The following is a 13,711-nucleotide window of genomic DNA, read 5'->3' on the forward strand; positions in this document are numbered from 1 at the left end:
CTCCAGCCTAGTTTGGTGGAGCCCAAACAGGAATTCAAACCCCGGTGAGGGTGCTCTCTCTTCTGCTTGTGCGACATAGAGGCGCTGTTGCAGCGTTGAGGTAGAAAGGGTGCTAACCCCAGCTCAGTATCTGCCACAGTGGTAAATAAGCAACCCCCCAGTTCTTTGTAATAGGCTCAGTCTCAGTGAGCCTAGAGCGTGTCCAGAGGGCCTTTGCTCATTGTGGGGAGGATGGTCCCCAGGAATGCCGTATAGCGTCAAAAACAGGGCTGAAGTTGAAGTTGAAGGCATTTGTTGAGCGCGCTAACACCAAGCGGTTTCATGGCGCTATACCCAGAGTACAGAACAAAAGATGAGAAAAAAAAGAGCAGGAAAGATAGTTATAGAGGAAAAGCTAAGGCGAAGAGATGGGTTTTAAGAACCTTCCGAAAGTCCATATAATTGGTTATGGACCGGAGGGGGAGGGGAAGGCTGTTCCAGAAGGTAGGGGCAAGAAAAGAGAAGCGGAGGCCACCATGTTTTTTCCTCTTGAAACGAGGAACTACCAGGAGGATTTGGGAAGAAGAGCGGAGGTCTCTCTTGGGAAGATAGGGCCGGATTTTAGATTTGACAAAGCCCGGGGCAGTGCCTGCAAGAGCCATAAAGGGAAGGCAACCCAACTTGAAGAGAGAGCGCTGGGGAATGGGGAGCCAGTGAAGTGATTTGAGAAGGGGGGTGACGTGGTGATACTTGGGGAGATGGTATATCAAACGGGCTGCTTGGTTCTGAATAAGCTGTAGGCGTCGGAGCTCATATGCCGGGATTCCTACAAACAGTCCATTGCCATAGTCCAGGCGGGAGACAATCATGGCCATGACAATGAGCTTAAGGGCCTCAACAGAAAAGAAGCGGGAAATTTTGCGGATGATACGTAAAGATAAAAAACAAGATGATACTACAGCGCTGACCTGGGGGCGCATAGTCAGGTCTTGACTAACTAAAATACCTAGGGTTTTAACTTTAACAGAGGGGGAAGGGGGGGACCAAGGGCAGGGGGCCAGAAAGCGGGGGACCAAGGGCTAGGGAGACGGCCAGTAAGTAACAACTCTGTTTTGTCTGGGTTCAATTTGAGCTGGTTGGCATTCATCCAGTCAAATATAAAGGTAAGGACAGAGCAGAGGTTAGAGCTGGAATCAGGTGAGGGGGAAAGGTTAAAGATGAGCTGGAGGTCGTCTGCATAGTTATAAACAGACACTTCCATGTTTTGTAAGGCCAGGATGAGAGGGTGGATATAAAGATTAAAGAGGAGGGGGGAAAGAGCGGAACCTTGGGGAACCCCACAAGTGATCGGGCAGGGTGTGGCTGAGAAGCCGTCGAGGTGGACGGCCTGAGTCCGGCCACTGAGGAAAGAGGAAAGCCAGGCCCGGGCAGAGCCCCGAATGCCCGCTCCCTCGACACGGTCGATAAGGATAGAATGGTCGACCGTGTCGAAGGCCGCGGACAAGTCGAGGAGGACCAAGGCCTGGGAAGAATTGGAATCAGCACATTGCCTAAGCTCGTCCAGGACGGAAAGAATCACGGATTCCGTCGAATGAGCTGGACGGAAACCGGCCTGGTGGGAGGATAAGAGGTGGTTGTCCTCAACAAAAGTCGAGAGGCAAGAGGTGATGTGGTTCTCCAGGGTCTTTCCAAAGAAAGGGAGAAGGGAAATAGGGCGGAAATTGGAGAGGGAGGAAGGGTCACTCCCAGGTTTTTTCAAGATAGGGGTGATAATAGCCGATTTGAAAATGGCTGGAACGATGCCCTGTTGAATAGAAGCATTTAATAAAGTGAGTGGGGGACCGGGACAGTGGGAGAAGACTTCCTTGAGTATGCGGACCGGACAACAGTCCGAGGGGGACCCAGATTTGACCTTCCCTAAGAGACCAAGAAAAGTCTCTTCAGACAATAGAGGAAATGAGTCGAGGAAAACGGAAGGGGGGGCAGGAGAGGGGGGAGAAAGGAAAGGGGGGGCAGGGAGATGTTGTGTTTGATAGCCACTATCTTGTCAACAAAGTAGGAATTGAGGGAGTCACAGAGGGATTGAGAGGGAACGGGTTTGGGCTGTACTCGATCTGCAGCTGCTAGATTGTGGACAATGGAGAAAATCTCCTTGGGCTTATTGCTGGCTAGGAGAATTTTAGTGGAGAAGTGCTCCGTTTTAGCCGCCAAAATCTCCTTTTTGTAACTACGAAGAAGGGCAGAGTACTGGAGTTTTAGGGTGGGACAATATGTACGTCTCCAGTGACGTTCGGCTTGCCTTAAAGAAAGCTTAAGGGCTTTGAGGTTTTCGGTGAACCACCTATTTGCCTCATGTGTGCGACAAGACCTGACCAGCTTGAGAGGGGCGACTGTCTCACAGGCTGCTGAGAGCCAGTTGGTAAGGGTCGTCGCCTGTGAGTCCGGCGATGAATCGACTAGATCGGGGGAGGAGGCCACAAGGGATGCACACAAGGCAGGCATGTCCACATGGTTCCAGTTGCGGAGCCGCCTGTTTTTTGGCAGAGGGACTTTATTAACAGCTCCCAATTCAAGGGAGAGGGAAATTAAAAAGTGATCAGACCAGATGCAGGGGGAAATGGAGAGAGCGGAAGTGGAGATATTGGCAACCCAGATCTGATCCAAAGTATGTCCACCAGACTGGGTGGGGAGGTGAATCAGAGGCGAGAAATTAAGACAGCCAAGCGATTCAGTGAAATCTTTGGACATCAGATCTTCTCGGGGATCATGGGGCCAGAAATTAAAATCGCCTAGGATGAGTATGGAAGAGTTGTTGACCACCAAAGTGGCCAACAAGTCTTGAATGGCTATGATGAAATGAGGCATAGCCTGAGGGGGGCGGTATAACAATAAACAGGTCAGAGGGATAGTGAGGTTGGTAGAACGAGCGACCAAGAAGTCTACAGCAGGAATATTGGGGTAAGGCAAAAGTTGCAACTGAAATTTAGAATGGATAATTATAGCCACACCGCCGCCGGTTTTCCCACCTGGGCGGTCCGCGCGAAGGGCGTAATACGACTCAGGGAGGGTTGCCAGGACATCGGGGGATGAATCGGGGGAGTACCATGTTTCCGTTAAAAATACAAATTCGGGTTTGGCCGAAGTCAAGAGATTGTAGAGCTCTGATTGATGCTTAACCGCCGAGCGGGTGTTCAGGAGGATGATGTTAGCCTGAGCAGAGAGAGAAATAGCAGAGGGCTGTGGGCGATAACCTGTGGGAAGGGTGGATTCCGTGGGGGTAAGCAAGGAAATTCCGAGATCACGGATGCGAATCAGAGCAGGGGGACTGATATGCCAGTTACCCTGGTAAGCCCGTAATTGTAGGGAAGAATAAGAGTATTTTTGGGCATAGTGGCTGGCCCGGGTCCCGTTTGGGCGCGGACGGGCGCAGACGGGCTTGCCTTTGGCGCGCCTTCGGCGCGGCCGCTGCGCGGCCGGGACAGGGGTGGCATTATATACTGTAGGGAGGCGGGAGGGTCTGACGACTGGACCGCTACCTCACGACTCCCTCCCTCCAAGATGGCGGCTGAAGTCGCTGTACCTGGTCCCCTGCAGTAGCCCCAAAATCGGCTGTGCAGGGACCGGAGCGAGAAGGAGGGGGGAAGGAAAGGAGGTGAGTGGCAGTGAGGAGGGTTAAAAACAGTTCAGAAATTAAAACAAAGACTCCCGGCTTTCCGCCTCAGGAGTAGAGAATAGCGTTCTGATCAGTGAGTAGCGCGCAGGTCAAGTGGCGCGGTTTAAGTACCAGCGGGAGGCGGGAGGGTCTGACGACTGGACCGCTACCTCACGACTCCCTCCCTCCAAGATGGCGGCTGAAGTCGCTGTACCTGGTCCCCTGCAGTAGCCCCAAAATCGGCAGTGCAGGGACCGGAGCGAGAAGGAGGGGGGAAGAAAAGGAGGTGAGTGGCAGTGAGGAGGGTTAAAAACAGTTTAGAAATTAAAACAAAGACTCCCGGCTTTCCGCCTCAGGAGTAGAGAATAGCGTTCTGATCAGTGAGTAGCACGCAGGTCAAGTGGCGCGGTTTAAGTACCAGCGGGAGGCGGGAGGGTCTGACGACTGGACCGCTTCCTCACGACTCTCTCCCTCCAAGATGGCGGCTGAAGTCGCTGTACCTGGTCCCCTGCAGTAGCCCCAAAATCGGCAGTGCTGGGACCGGAGCGAGAAGGAGGGGGGAAGGAAAGGAGGTGAGTGGCAGTGAGGAGGGTTAAAAACAGTTTAGAAATTAAAACAAAGACTCCCGGCTTTCCGCCTCAGGAGTAGAGAATAGCGTTCTGATCAGTGAGTAGTGCGCAGGTCAAGTGGCGCGGTTTAAGTACCACGGGGCTGCAGTGCGTTGCACCCCTCCCCTCTTCCTCAAAACAAGACTTCTGGAGAATAGGTGCCAATTTCTAAGAGGGGAGGGGAAGAATCCTCTTGCTGGCATGGAAACCGGTGCTGGTGAGATGCAACAGGATCGACAAAGGCATGCATGTCGCTAGAAGCACTATTGGCCAACCTTTCATTCAGTGCTGACCCCCAAAGGGTTTTCCTTCTATGCCAGCTGCCGAAGGTTCTCCCAGCAGCCTTTGGGATGTTTCTTAGCAGCCGCTGCTCTGTCCCTCACACCCTTGTGGGTCTTTAGGCAAGTAGGAGAAATGGCCGACCCTCACAGTCACCACCATGCTCTAAGTCAGCAACCACTGTGCCCATTGTGTCCCAAACTCACGGTCTTATTGGAGAAGTCGCGCTGCCTTTTCCTTCTGGCTGGTGCAGCTCAGATTACCTGCCCATCAGGACAGTGCTTCTAGTCTGTTGTAGGGCCACTGGCAGATTGCTGATTTCAGGCACAATTCACAGGCTTACTCTGGTATTGTATGCATGCTTCACTGCCTAGCCTGGCATTGTGGGGTCTTCCTCCTGAGCCACATGCTCTTGCTCCAGGGTGCAGGGAGCAATGACTCTTTGATGCTGCGGGCCCACGTAGGCGCTGCAGTCGTAGGTGCGACCTTGGGCCTGGACTCTCCTCACCTACTGTCAGGGTGCTGTAGGTGACTACCAGCAGATGGCATGCACAGTGTAACGCTACTCGTCAGGATGCTGATACCCCTCTGTGCACTGTGCGGCGCTGAGCAGGTAGATAGAAAGGAAGACACAGACCCGAAAGGGGGTAGATGGTGGGTGACAGCCACACTATGAAGAGCTTTCTGGGCCTAACCTTGCCTCACCATGAGGACCAAGGCACGGCTGTCATTGTCACCTCGCTAATAGGGCCTCTTGTAGTGCCCCACTTTGCCCACATATGCACACAGTTCTCTATAGGCATATTACAGGTTATGGTGAGGCGCTGGAGTCAAAGGTCTCAGTTTTCCCCCGCGGGCGAGGAAGGGGGGCACCTGAATAAGCAGTAGCCCCAGCGCTGATGAGGATCTCAGTCTGCATCCCGCGGTGTCTGCTCACCTCTTCGTATGGCCCGCTGCAGAGCAGCTGCCAGTTCCCGCTGTCGTGGATGAGCTCACGGAGCCCCGATTGCAGTTCCAAATGGCAGCCCCACTCCTCCACGAGCCTCGGAGTCCGTACAGCCAGAGCGTTCTTTAACATGCCGCTGACACTGCCATTTTGCTTCCCTGTCCCGTGGGCCGTCTCTCCGCATTCTTGCCAACTGTGGGGATTAGGACTCCCGACCAATCCCCAGCGTGCAAGTTCCTTCACTGTCCCTGCACCTCAGGCAGCAAGTGGTGACCGAGGGGGGCAGGCGTCACGCCTCGAGATCAGCAAGCAGCAGAGGACCTGAAAAATATGTCTCGTCAGTCCGCCATCTTGGACACAGCCCCTATATCTGGGATTTAGAGGTCCTCCCGGAACATAACCCTACTGGGGCGAAACTGCTCATGGGGGATCTGGGAGCCCATAACATAAGACAAATATAACAAATGCTGATATACAACATACCCGACACGGTCATTAAACTGTGACACTCACTGGAACAGTACTTTAAAGCTCTCACAGATGAGGAATGGGCAGAGGCCTTAGCCTCTGCAAGACACTATGCAATTGTGACCCAATTCAACCTCATCAAATTGATACCTTCACAGGGTTTAATTTACTAGTTACAAACTTTGGCAGATGGTTACTTCTCCTACCTGTCCATGGTGTGAGACTTGGGAGGGAGACCTTTTACATATGTATGGTCTTGTGCAAAGGTGGAGTCATTCTGGCGGATGGTCTTATCCTTTCTGGGAGGGCTATCCCTTCCGATCCTAAGTTTGCCCTACTCCAGGACACCACAGACGTAGAAGCAGTTCAGTATAGCCTAGCTGTGCAATGTCTATGACTTACTGTGGCCAAGTGAGAAATTGTGTGTGTGGAAAGCTAGTGACTCTTTCTCTGTGAAGGAGCGGAGTAAGAGTCTTGACTGGTGCATGAGTGGAGAACTCCCAGTGTACGAGGCTAGGGGATGCCCCCTGAAGCATGACAAGATCAGGAAAAGATGGGGCGATTATAAAGGGGCCTCCATAAGCCCCTGACACTTTGCCAACTATCACTATAGAACAGGAAGTAGAAACATTCAGGGGCTGATGGATACTATTTCAAGACGGAGAGATTGCTGTGGGAGCTCAAGAGGAAAGGATCCCTTCTTGAGAGTGAGCGAGGGGAAGAAGCTGGGGGAAATTATTGCGCCATTGTTCTACTATTGCCGCTCTGTTTTGCTGTAGCGATGTTTATCTTCTTAAAACCAATCAAATGTGTTGCAAAAAAAACAAAACTATGCACCCTTGGTAACCTGTGTATATGGTTTGACAAACCTAACATGCCACACCCTAGAACAAACCTCACTGGCCTAGACACACACAGCCTACAACAGCTCATTCCCAATACCACACACATCATCGCCAGAGAAATCTTAGATGTCATGGTGGGCAACACGGACCTAGTCACTTTTTAAAGCATTACTCCAGTTTTTTTAAAACATATTTTATTTCCTCCATGGCGCCTTTATATTTCTCTGTTATGTACCAGGAAATGTGCATTACAGTAAAGCATATTTTCTAGGACATTCGTTACATAGTACATATTACTTGTTTCATCCCATCTACTTAAGTGGATTTCTATATATTCTTGCTTAATTCCCCCCCGCCAACTTCCCCCAACTCCCCCCTCCCGCTCCCTTACTGCAGGACGTGAAATCATCTTGTTCTCGCAAAGCTGTCACATCTCGTGTTGTTTTTTATATGGTTTCTCTTTTTTTTAGAGATTACTCCCCGTCTTGTACCTTTCTATGTTTCCTGTTCTCCTAAGAATCTGCTTCTTCAGGTCCCTGCCCTAGTGAAGCATTACTCCAGTTATGTGATCAGACCACTACCTGGTTGCGTTCCACCACAAGACCACAATTCACTCCAGTTAAACTCATTCTACCCACAACTACATATTGACTTCGGAACAAGATGAGTTTGGAATGAGAAAAGCAGTTAAGCTCCAATACAAATCAGGTCACAATAAATTCTATACAAACAAAACTCAGCAACCCACCAGACAAAATACGCCTATAATGCAGACATGATAGAATATACAAGTCTACGATAAAAAAGCACAACAAAAACTATACTATCTAGCCGGATCTAAAATGTACTAATAAATTATTTAAAAGAATACTCACAGAATTTTGTAAGTCAAAATGCACAGAAGGAACTAATCCCGTATTTTAAGATATTTGTGACAAAACAGTTAATCATTACACATCTAAAGCAAACATGTTGGATATATCTCACCCAACAAAACACCAACAGTCCGAACCCATTAGCAGCAAACCACTATTGGGAAAGCTAAAACAACCTCTACACTCCTTTAAAGAACTAGCACCAACTGAATATCTGGATCTTGTCAAAGCAAGCAAGCAAGCCTGCTGGCTGCCATAAATGACCATTATCCGTCTCAAATCTTCAGAAACATTCTCTAACAACTTTAGTAGCCATCCCAGTCATAACACTCATCAGCAACTCCTTAACAACAGGAGTTTTCCAAGAAGACCTAAAAAAGGCATATATATGATTGTTATTAAAGGAAACTACTCTGGACACTCAAGCCCCCACAACTACTGATCTTAGTAAACAGACAATTCCTGGCCAAACTTATAAAAAGAGCATCCTTTGTCCATATATCACATTTCATTGAAGACAATGAATGCCCTATCATCTGACTTCAAAACTGGAGTCTGTCCAGATAGAGGCACTGAATCAGTCCTAATCTCAATCTAGGATGACCATAAAAACACAGTTGACCAAAATGGGGTTTCTGCTCTACTTCTCTTAGACCTTTCAGCGACCTTTCACACAGTTCATCTTGACACACTAATCGTATGTCATCCAGAATCTTTCATTCTCTTCCAAACCATACTACATAAAAGCTGGAGACCCTCAAGGCTCAATCTTCTCAATCCTGCTTTTTCACATCTACATGCAATTGCTACCAGAACTCATCAATGGTTTTCACTTCTTCTCCTGTGACTATGCAGATGACACACAGATACTTCTGAAATTGAAAAGCCCCAAGGACATTAGAAAATCCAAAATCAGTTGTCTCCAGGCTGATTACCAATGAATCACAGAGAGCCACTTCAAACTAAATGTGTCCAAAACTGAAATACTCATCTGTGGGTACAGGAAGACTTATGGCCCTCTCTGCTCCTGGTCTGATGATCTAGGACCACTGAGAAAAAAAATCTAAGGAGGTAAGAAACCTCAGAACTACCGCTATGGACGTGAAGCGCTCTATGAATGCCCAAGTTGATAAGGTAGCCGGAGCAAGCTTTCTTACAATTAAAGGGCTGCAAAACATCTTCCTGCACTTACAATTCTCCCACAAGGTCCAAGTGACAATCTCTCTTCTCCTATCAAAACTTGATTACGCTAATGGTCTAGATCATGACTATGAAAAGATTACAGAGAATTCAGAACTCTACTGCTAGACTACTCTTACATGTAAAGCCACAAGCACACATTCCCCCTGCACTGGTAACCAATTGCCAGAAAGTTTTTCTTCAAGCTGGTTGTATCGCCCTCAAAGCAATACATGGCAAAGAAACCGTTTTCATCAAAAGGAAATCCCCAAATACATACAACAAAGTAATGTACGCTGTAGAAGGGCTTCCCACCTCAAAAATACAGCATACAAGAAATACATGGGTGCTAGATTGTTCTCTGTTCAAGCAGCTACTAAGGAATTTGTTAACCACAAACATAAGATTCACTGACAACCATCTCAACAAACCGGCATGCGTCCTGCCTCCTCTCCAGTTCCAAACTTATCAGGGCTTGGGGACTGGTCGCTCTCCGTGGTATTCCAAGGTTTTACCGACAGCATGTTTCTCATTTGCATTTCAACGTCCACTGTGGTCTACAGGCTGTTCACAACAGGTACGGCCGTTTCTCATTGAAACCACTTTGCAGAGACTAACTGGACTCGTAATTTCCACGTTGATTACTTTTGCCTGCAGGTACAGATACTCGTGGTGACAACGGCGGGCCACAGACATCTTTATTAACATTGAAGACCTTGATTGTTTGCCAATTGTTTAGGATCCGGCAAATACAGTGAAAGTTTGCATGACTGATGTTCCAAATTTGATGTCTGTTTTGCAGACTTTCAGGATCTTTGCATATACACTTACCTCCAGTACACTGTTCTACGGGGTGCCGTGATTTTTTGACTGTACCATCTAGCCTTGAAAAAGTCAGTTGGACAAAACACTTGTCAGCTGCCAGTGTGTTTTTGTGCTTGGATCTTTGAGAATAAAATAAAATAAAGAGAAAATAATATTTTATGGTCTCCTTGTGATTACTACATGGGTTACTACCAACATTACAATTTGGACTGATTTGGTGTGCCTCGACGTATGTGCATGTTATTTGTGAACTCGACAGAGATGTTTCTCTTAGAGCTTGTTTCTGTCTCTTTGAGGGTGGAGGGAGACATTTTGCTTTGAGAGCACCACATTCTACTGTACACAAGTATTACTTTCCGGCAGGTTTATTACAATGATGGGCATTCGCAACTAGGCATTGCCACCTCTGGGTTTCTGTGGAATTACTTTATCTCAACTTCAGGTGATTAGTCAAGAGCTGGCACTTCTCTACATGACCTCTATACTCATAACACATAAGTGTGCCAAACAGTATGTACAAGTCATTAAAATCTGTGCTTTGTGTGTATATTCACTGAAAATAGCAAAAATAAAAGGGACATAATAGTTGGATAAAAATGTCAGTTAAAATATACCGTTTTAAAAAAACAAAACCACTTAAACTCACCAGCTATAGTTATCTCAAGGGCATTATGCTGAAGCAATAAATAAAAAATTAGTGGCTCCTGCCGCTCCTTTGTTATACATTTTATCCCCATATTTTGACTACCTGGTGCCCACCCTAGGCTCCCAGAACATAATATTTGTTGGGGGCCATGGGCGGAGTCCCCCTTGTGGGAGCTGGCCACTTTCGTTATTGGAGGGGGCCTTCGTGCCTGCCTGTGGCAACCACAATGTTTCCCTTGTAGGTGGGTGCGGTGGAGCCCCAAGGCTGCCACGGCCCCTGCTGGTTCCCCAGCCAGCACCCATGTTGAGTCCTTGCAGGAGCCGACTCCATTAGTTTGCTACCACCAGTGCAGGAGTAGCTTTCTTCACTGCTCCCGCCTGAGCAGGAGCAAAGTTGGGTTCCCTGACCAGGAGAGTGTAGGCAAGGAATAGGTTTCCGTTTCCTACCTGCACTCTCCCAGGCAGGGAATTGTAGTGTCTCTGGGGATGCTACACTACATTAACTATAACTCGCCACTCTACCATACACAGTATTCTGATAAATGATGTGATTTGCTATTTCCTAAGTGTTGTTATAAAAGCTATAATTTTAGATGGTGTGAATTATATGTAAGGGTATAAGCAGTGCATGGAGAAGGTGCGTGTTAAAGTTAATGTAGTGTGGCTACTGAGTTCAATATATTTTGTATGGAGGTGCGTCAGTTATAATAATTTGAAGGTGTTGCGTAAATTAAAAATTAAGATATGTGTAACTTTAGAATCTCTAATGTTTGTGTAGTTTAAGTTTAGTTTGTATAGAAAGAACGAGTTAAGGTATAGTAATTTAAAGGTGGTGCATACATTATAAATTTAAAGTGTAATTATATGTTTAACATTTCTAATGTCTGTGTAGTTTGTTTGGTTGTATATAAAGAATAAATAAAGTTTTCCTAACTATACACTAAGGTTTAACTGTAGATTTATTTCATTGAATATATCTATGCCTCTGTCTGCTTATCTGCCTATCACTCTATCTGTCTATTTATCTATCTGTCAAAATAATAAGCCTACGTGTTTACACTCATAAATTGATGTTTATCTACTGAGACATCATTAAGGGTTTGTGCATATACATGGGCCTATACTTTGTGTAGTGACTGCACTGTTCTCTTTATGTATGTATATGAACACATGTATGTATGTATGTGTGTATATATATATATATATATATATATATATATATACATGTATGTATTTTTTAATGTCTAGATCTATTTATTTAAAAAAAACTAGATGTTAATAAAATTGAGTATATAGAATCTTCAGCTCTTCCATATGGAACAAGACATTCAAGTTTATACATTACCTCAGTTTCTTTTTATATAGACTATACATATGGAGATGTCTGCATATTCCTTTGCTCCTTCTAGGATAATCAATTGTCAGAGCATGTAAATGTGATTGGAGGCAAATGAACTATAGTAGAAGTGTACAACCATAGATTTTGATGTGAAAAAAATAAAAAATATAGAATGTATATCTAGTCTATGTATATACACAACATAGATGGGTATGTCTGGACATGTAACTATTATTAAATGCATGCATACATGGGTACAGATGGATTATTCCTTGTACACTAATATTACTAAGTATACTGCTGATATGTATGTATGCTATATATATTTATTTACACATAGTTAGATCCAGATTCTACTGTTCCACACACTCTTTAGACTTGCTCCAAGACTATATCACATCCTGCTTTTGAGTTCTTTTACCACCTTGGCACTTCACTGTCTTCCATTCTGGGCTTTTCACATGTGGCTGGTCTGGAGGTAAAGCAGTCTCTGTGCCAGGAAGAGGCAGGTTCAGCACACGGCACTCCTCCCGTATTGATTTAATGACCCATCGTTTCCCCTGCCACTGAGTTAGAAGTCGAAAGGGATGGCCCTATATATAATGGATGTTATTATCTTCGAGGAAAGAGGTGGCACATCGGAAGGCTCGACGTTTGATGAGTCATCATTGAAAGGGCCTGAAATATTTGCAGATCATCACCATTATAGCAAATGGGACCACCTCTGCAGGCTGCCTCCAAAATCTCTTCTTTGTCCTTAAACAAGGTTCTGCTCCACCAGCATCGCGTGCCTCCTCTGTGTTTGGGAGCTGCTGACTCCCTTATGGAAGGCCCATCAAACTCCGCTGTTGTTTGCGGTGGCATATTGGGGGGGCAGTCCTGACTCCAACTTGCGGGGGCCTTTCTGGGTGGTTGTATAGAGGGATCTAGACCCGCTAGCCACCTGAGCTTCCCATGTGTCTCCACTCACAGCTGTACCTGGGTGGGGCCGGATACCGGCTGAGTCTCCTTGCAACCTCAGTGAGGGTGGGCCGCCGCCATCTTGCCTACCACGTGCCTGTCGCTGATGTCAGCTGCTCACAGGCTGTTTATATTCTTGTCTGTGGTCTGCTGGATGGCAATGGATGGCCAAGAGGGAAGGCTGCCGCTGTTGGCTGAGATTACAAGTTCAGTGCCATCTTGGTCATGGTCACCCCAACCCCCTCCCCTCCCCCAGGAATAATTGGGTTTGAGGTTGCCTTCTAGAAATAGATTCCACCTGGTTTGTGTTTTGCTTTACGTGTCTATGATAGCCAATGTATAAATACCAGGATTTTCAGTTGTAAAACATGTGAATCTTTGTGTTTTTAGTTGCTCGATTAGAGGGTGAGTAATGTCTATGTGGTTAACAGCTATTCTACTAGTACTGTTGTGTCATTTTTCTCAATATATTTTAATTGTAGGCGCTTGCCGACCAGTTTGATGACAAGAATCCGTCTGTACTGGAGCGTCTGAAGATGTTCTATAGTTCACAAATGCCTCCAGTTTGGGCCATTCAGGTATGTTGCAGTATATTGACCGCAGAACTCTTTAATAGGGGGGATATGCTGTCGAGTGGTTCAATTACTGACCGTGGAATGTGGAGACCTGGGTTTTAGCCTACCTTTATCATTTCACCACAAAAAGGTTTGATTAGGGGGAAATCACTTTATCTACTTGTCCGTCAAGTTTTGCATATTAAATGTAAATATGTTAAAACCAATGATACAGTGGCTTTCCTGCCTTGATTACGTGTGCTAACTATTCCCCAAACCTGCTTCCTACAATCTAGTCCCAACAGGAAACGTGCATAGATACCGCCTCCCCCTCACGCACTCTTACTTAATCACTTTATCTCTCTCACAAACACACACTCTATCCCACGTTTGAGATGTTACTGCTATAAAAAACGTGTTTTCTATGAAGAGACCCAGTGCTCCTTCAAAGTTCCAGCTGTCTCAGAACACATACTGTGAAGTGACGCAGAAGCCATTTTTAGTGCTTCACTTATTCTCGTGTATGTTGTCTTTGAAGTTGATGTGTTTGATAGACA

The 13,711-nt window shown here is 46.5% G+C and overlaps 1 protein-coding gene across 2 annotated transcripts in view; it reads left to right on the plus strand.

Annotated features, from left to right (window-relative positions):
• Window positions 1-13,711, plus strand: part of TTC27 (tetratricopeptide repeat domain 27) — a 1,731,040-nt gene that overhangs the window by 1,349,850 nt on the left and 367,479 nt on the right. For both annotated transcript variants that reach the window (XM_078648753.1, XM_078648752.1), the window contains exon 11: window positions 13,083-13,178. In XM_078648753.1, the coding sequence (XP_078504879.1) occupies window positions 13,083-13,178 (96 nt within the window). The remainder of the gene's footprint in view (window positions 1-13,082; window positions 13,179-13,711) is intronic.

This window comes from Lissotriton helveticus, chromosome 6, assembly GCF_964261635.1.
Source record: "Lissotriton helveticus chromosome 6, aLisHel1.1, whole genome shotgun sequence".
Classification (NCBI taxonomy): Eukaryota; Metazoa; Chordata; class Amphibia; order Caudata; family Salamandridae; genus Lissotriton; species Lissotriton helveticus.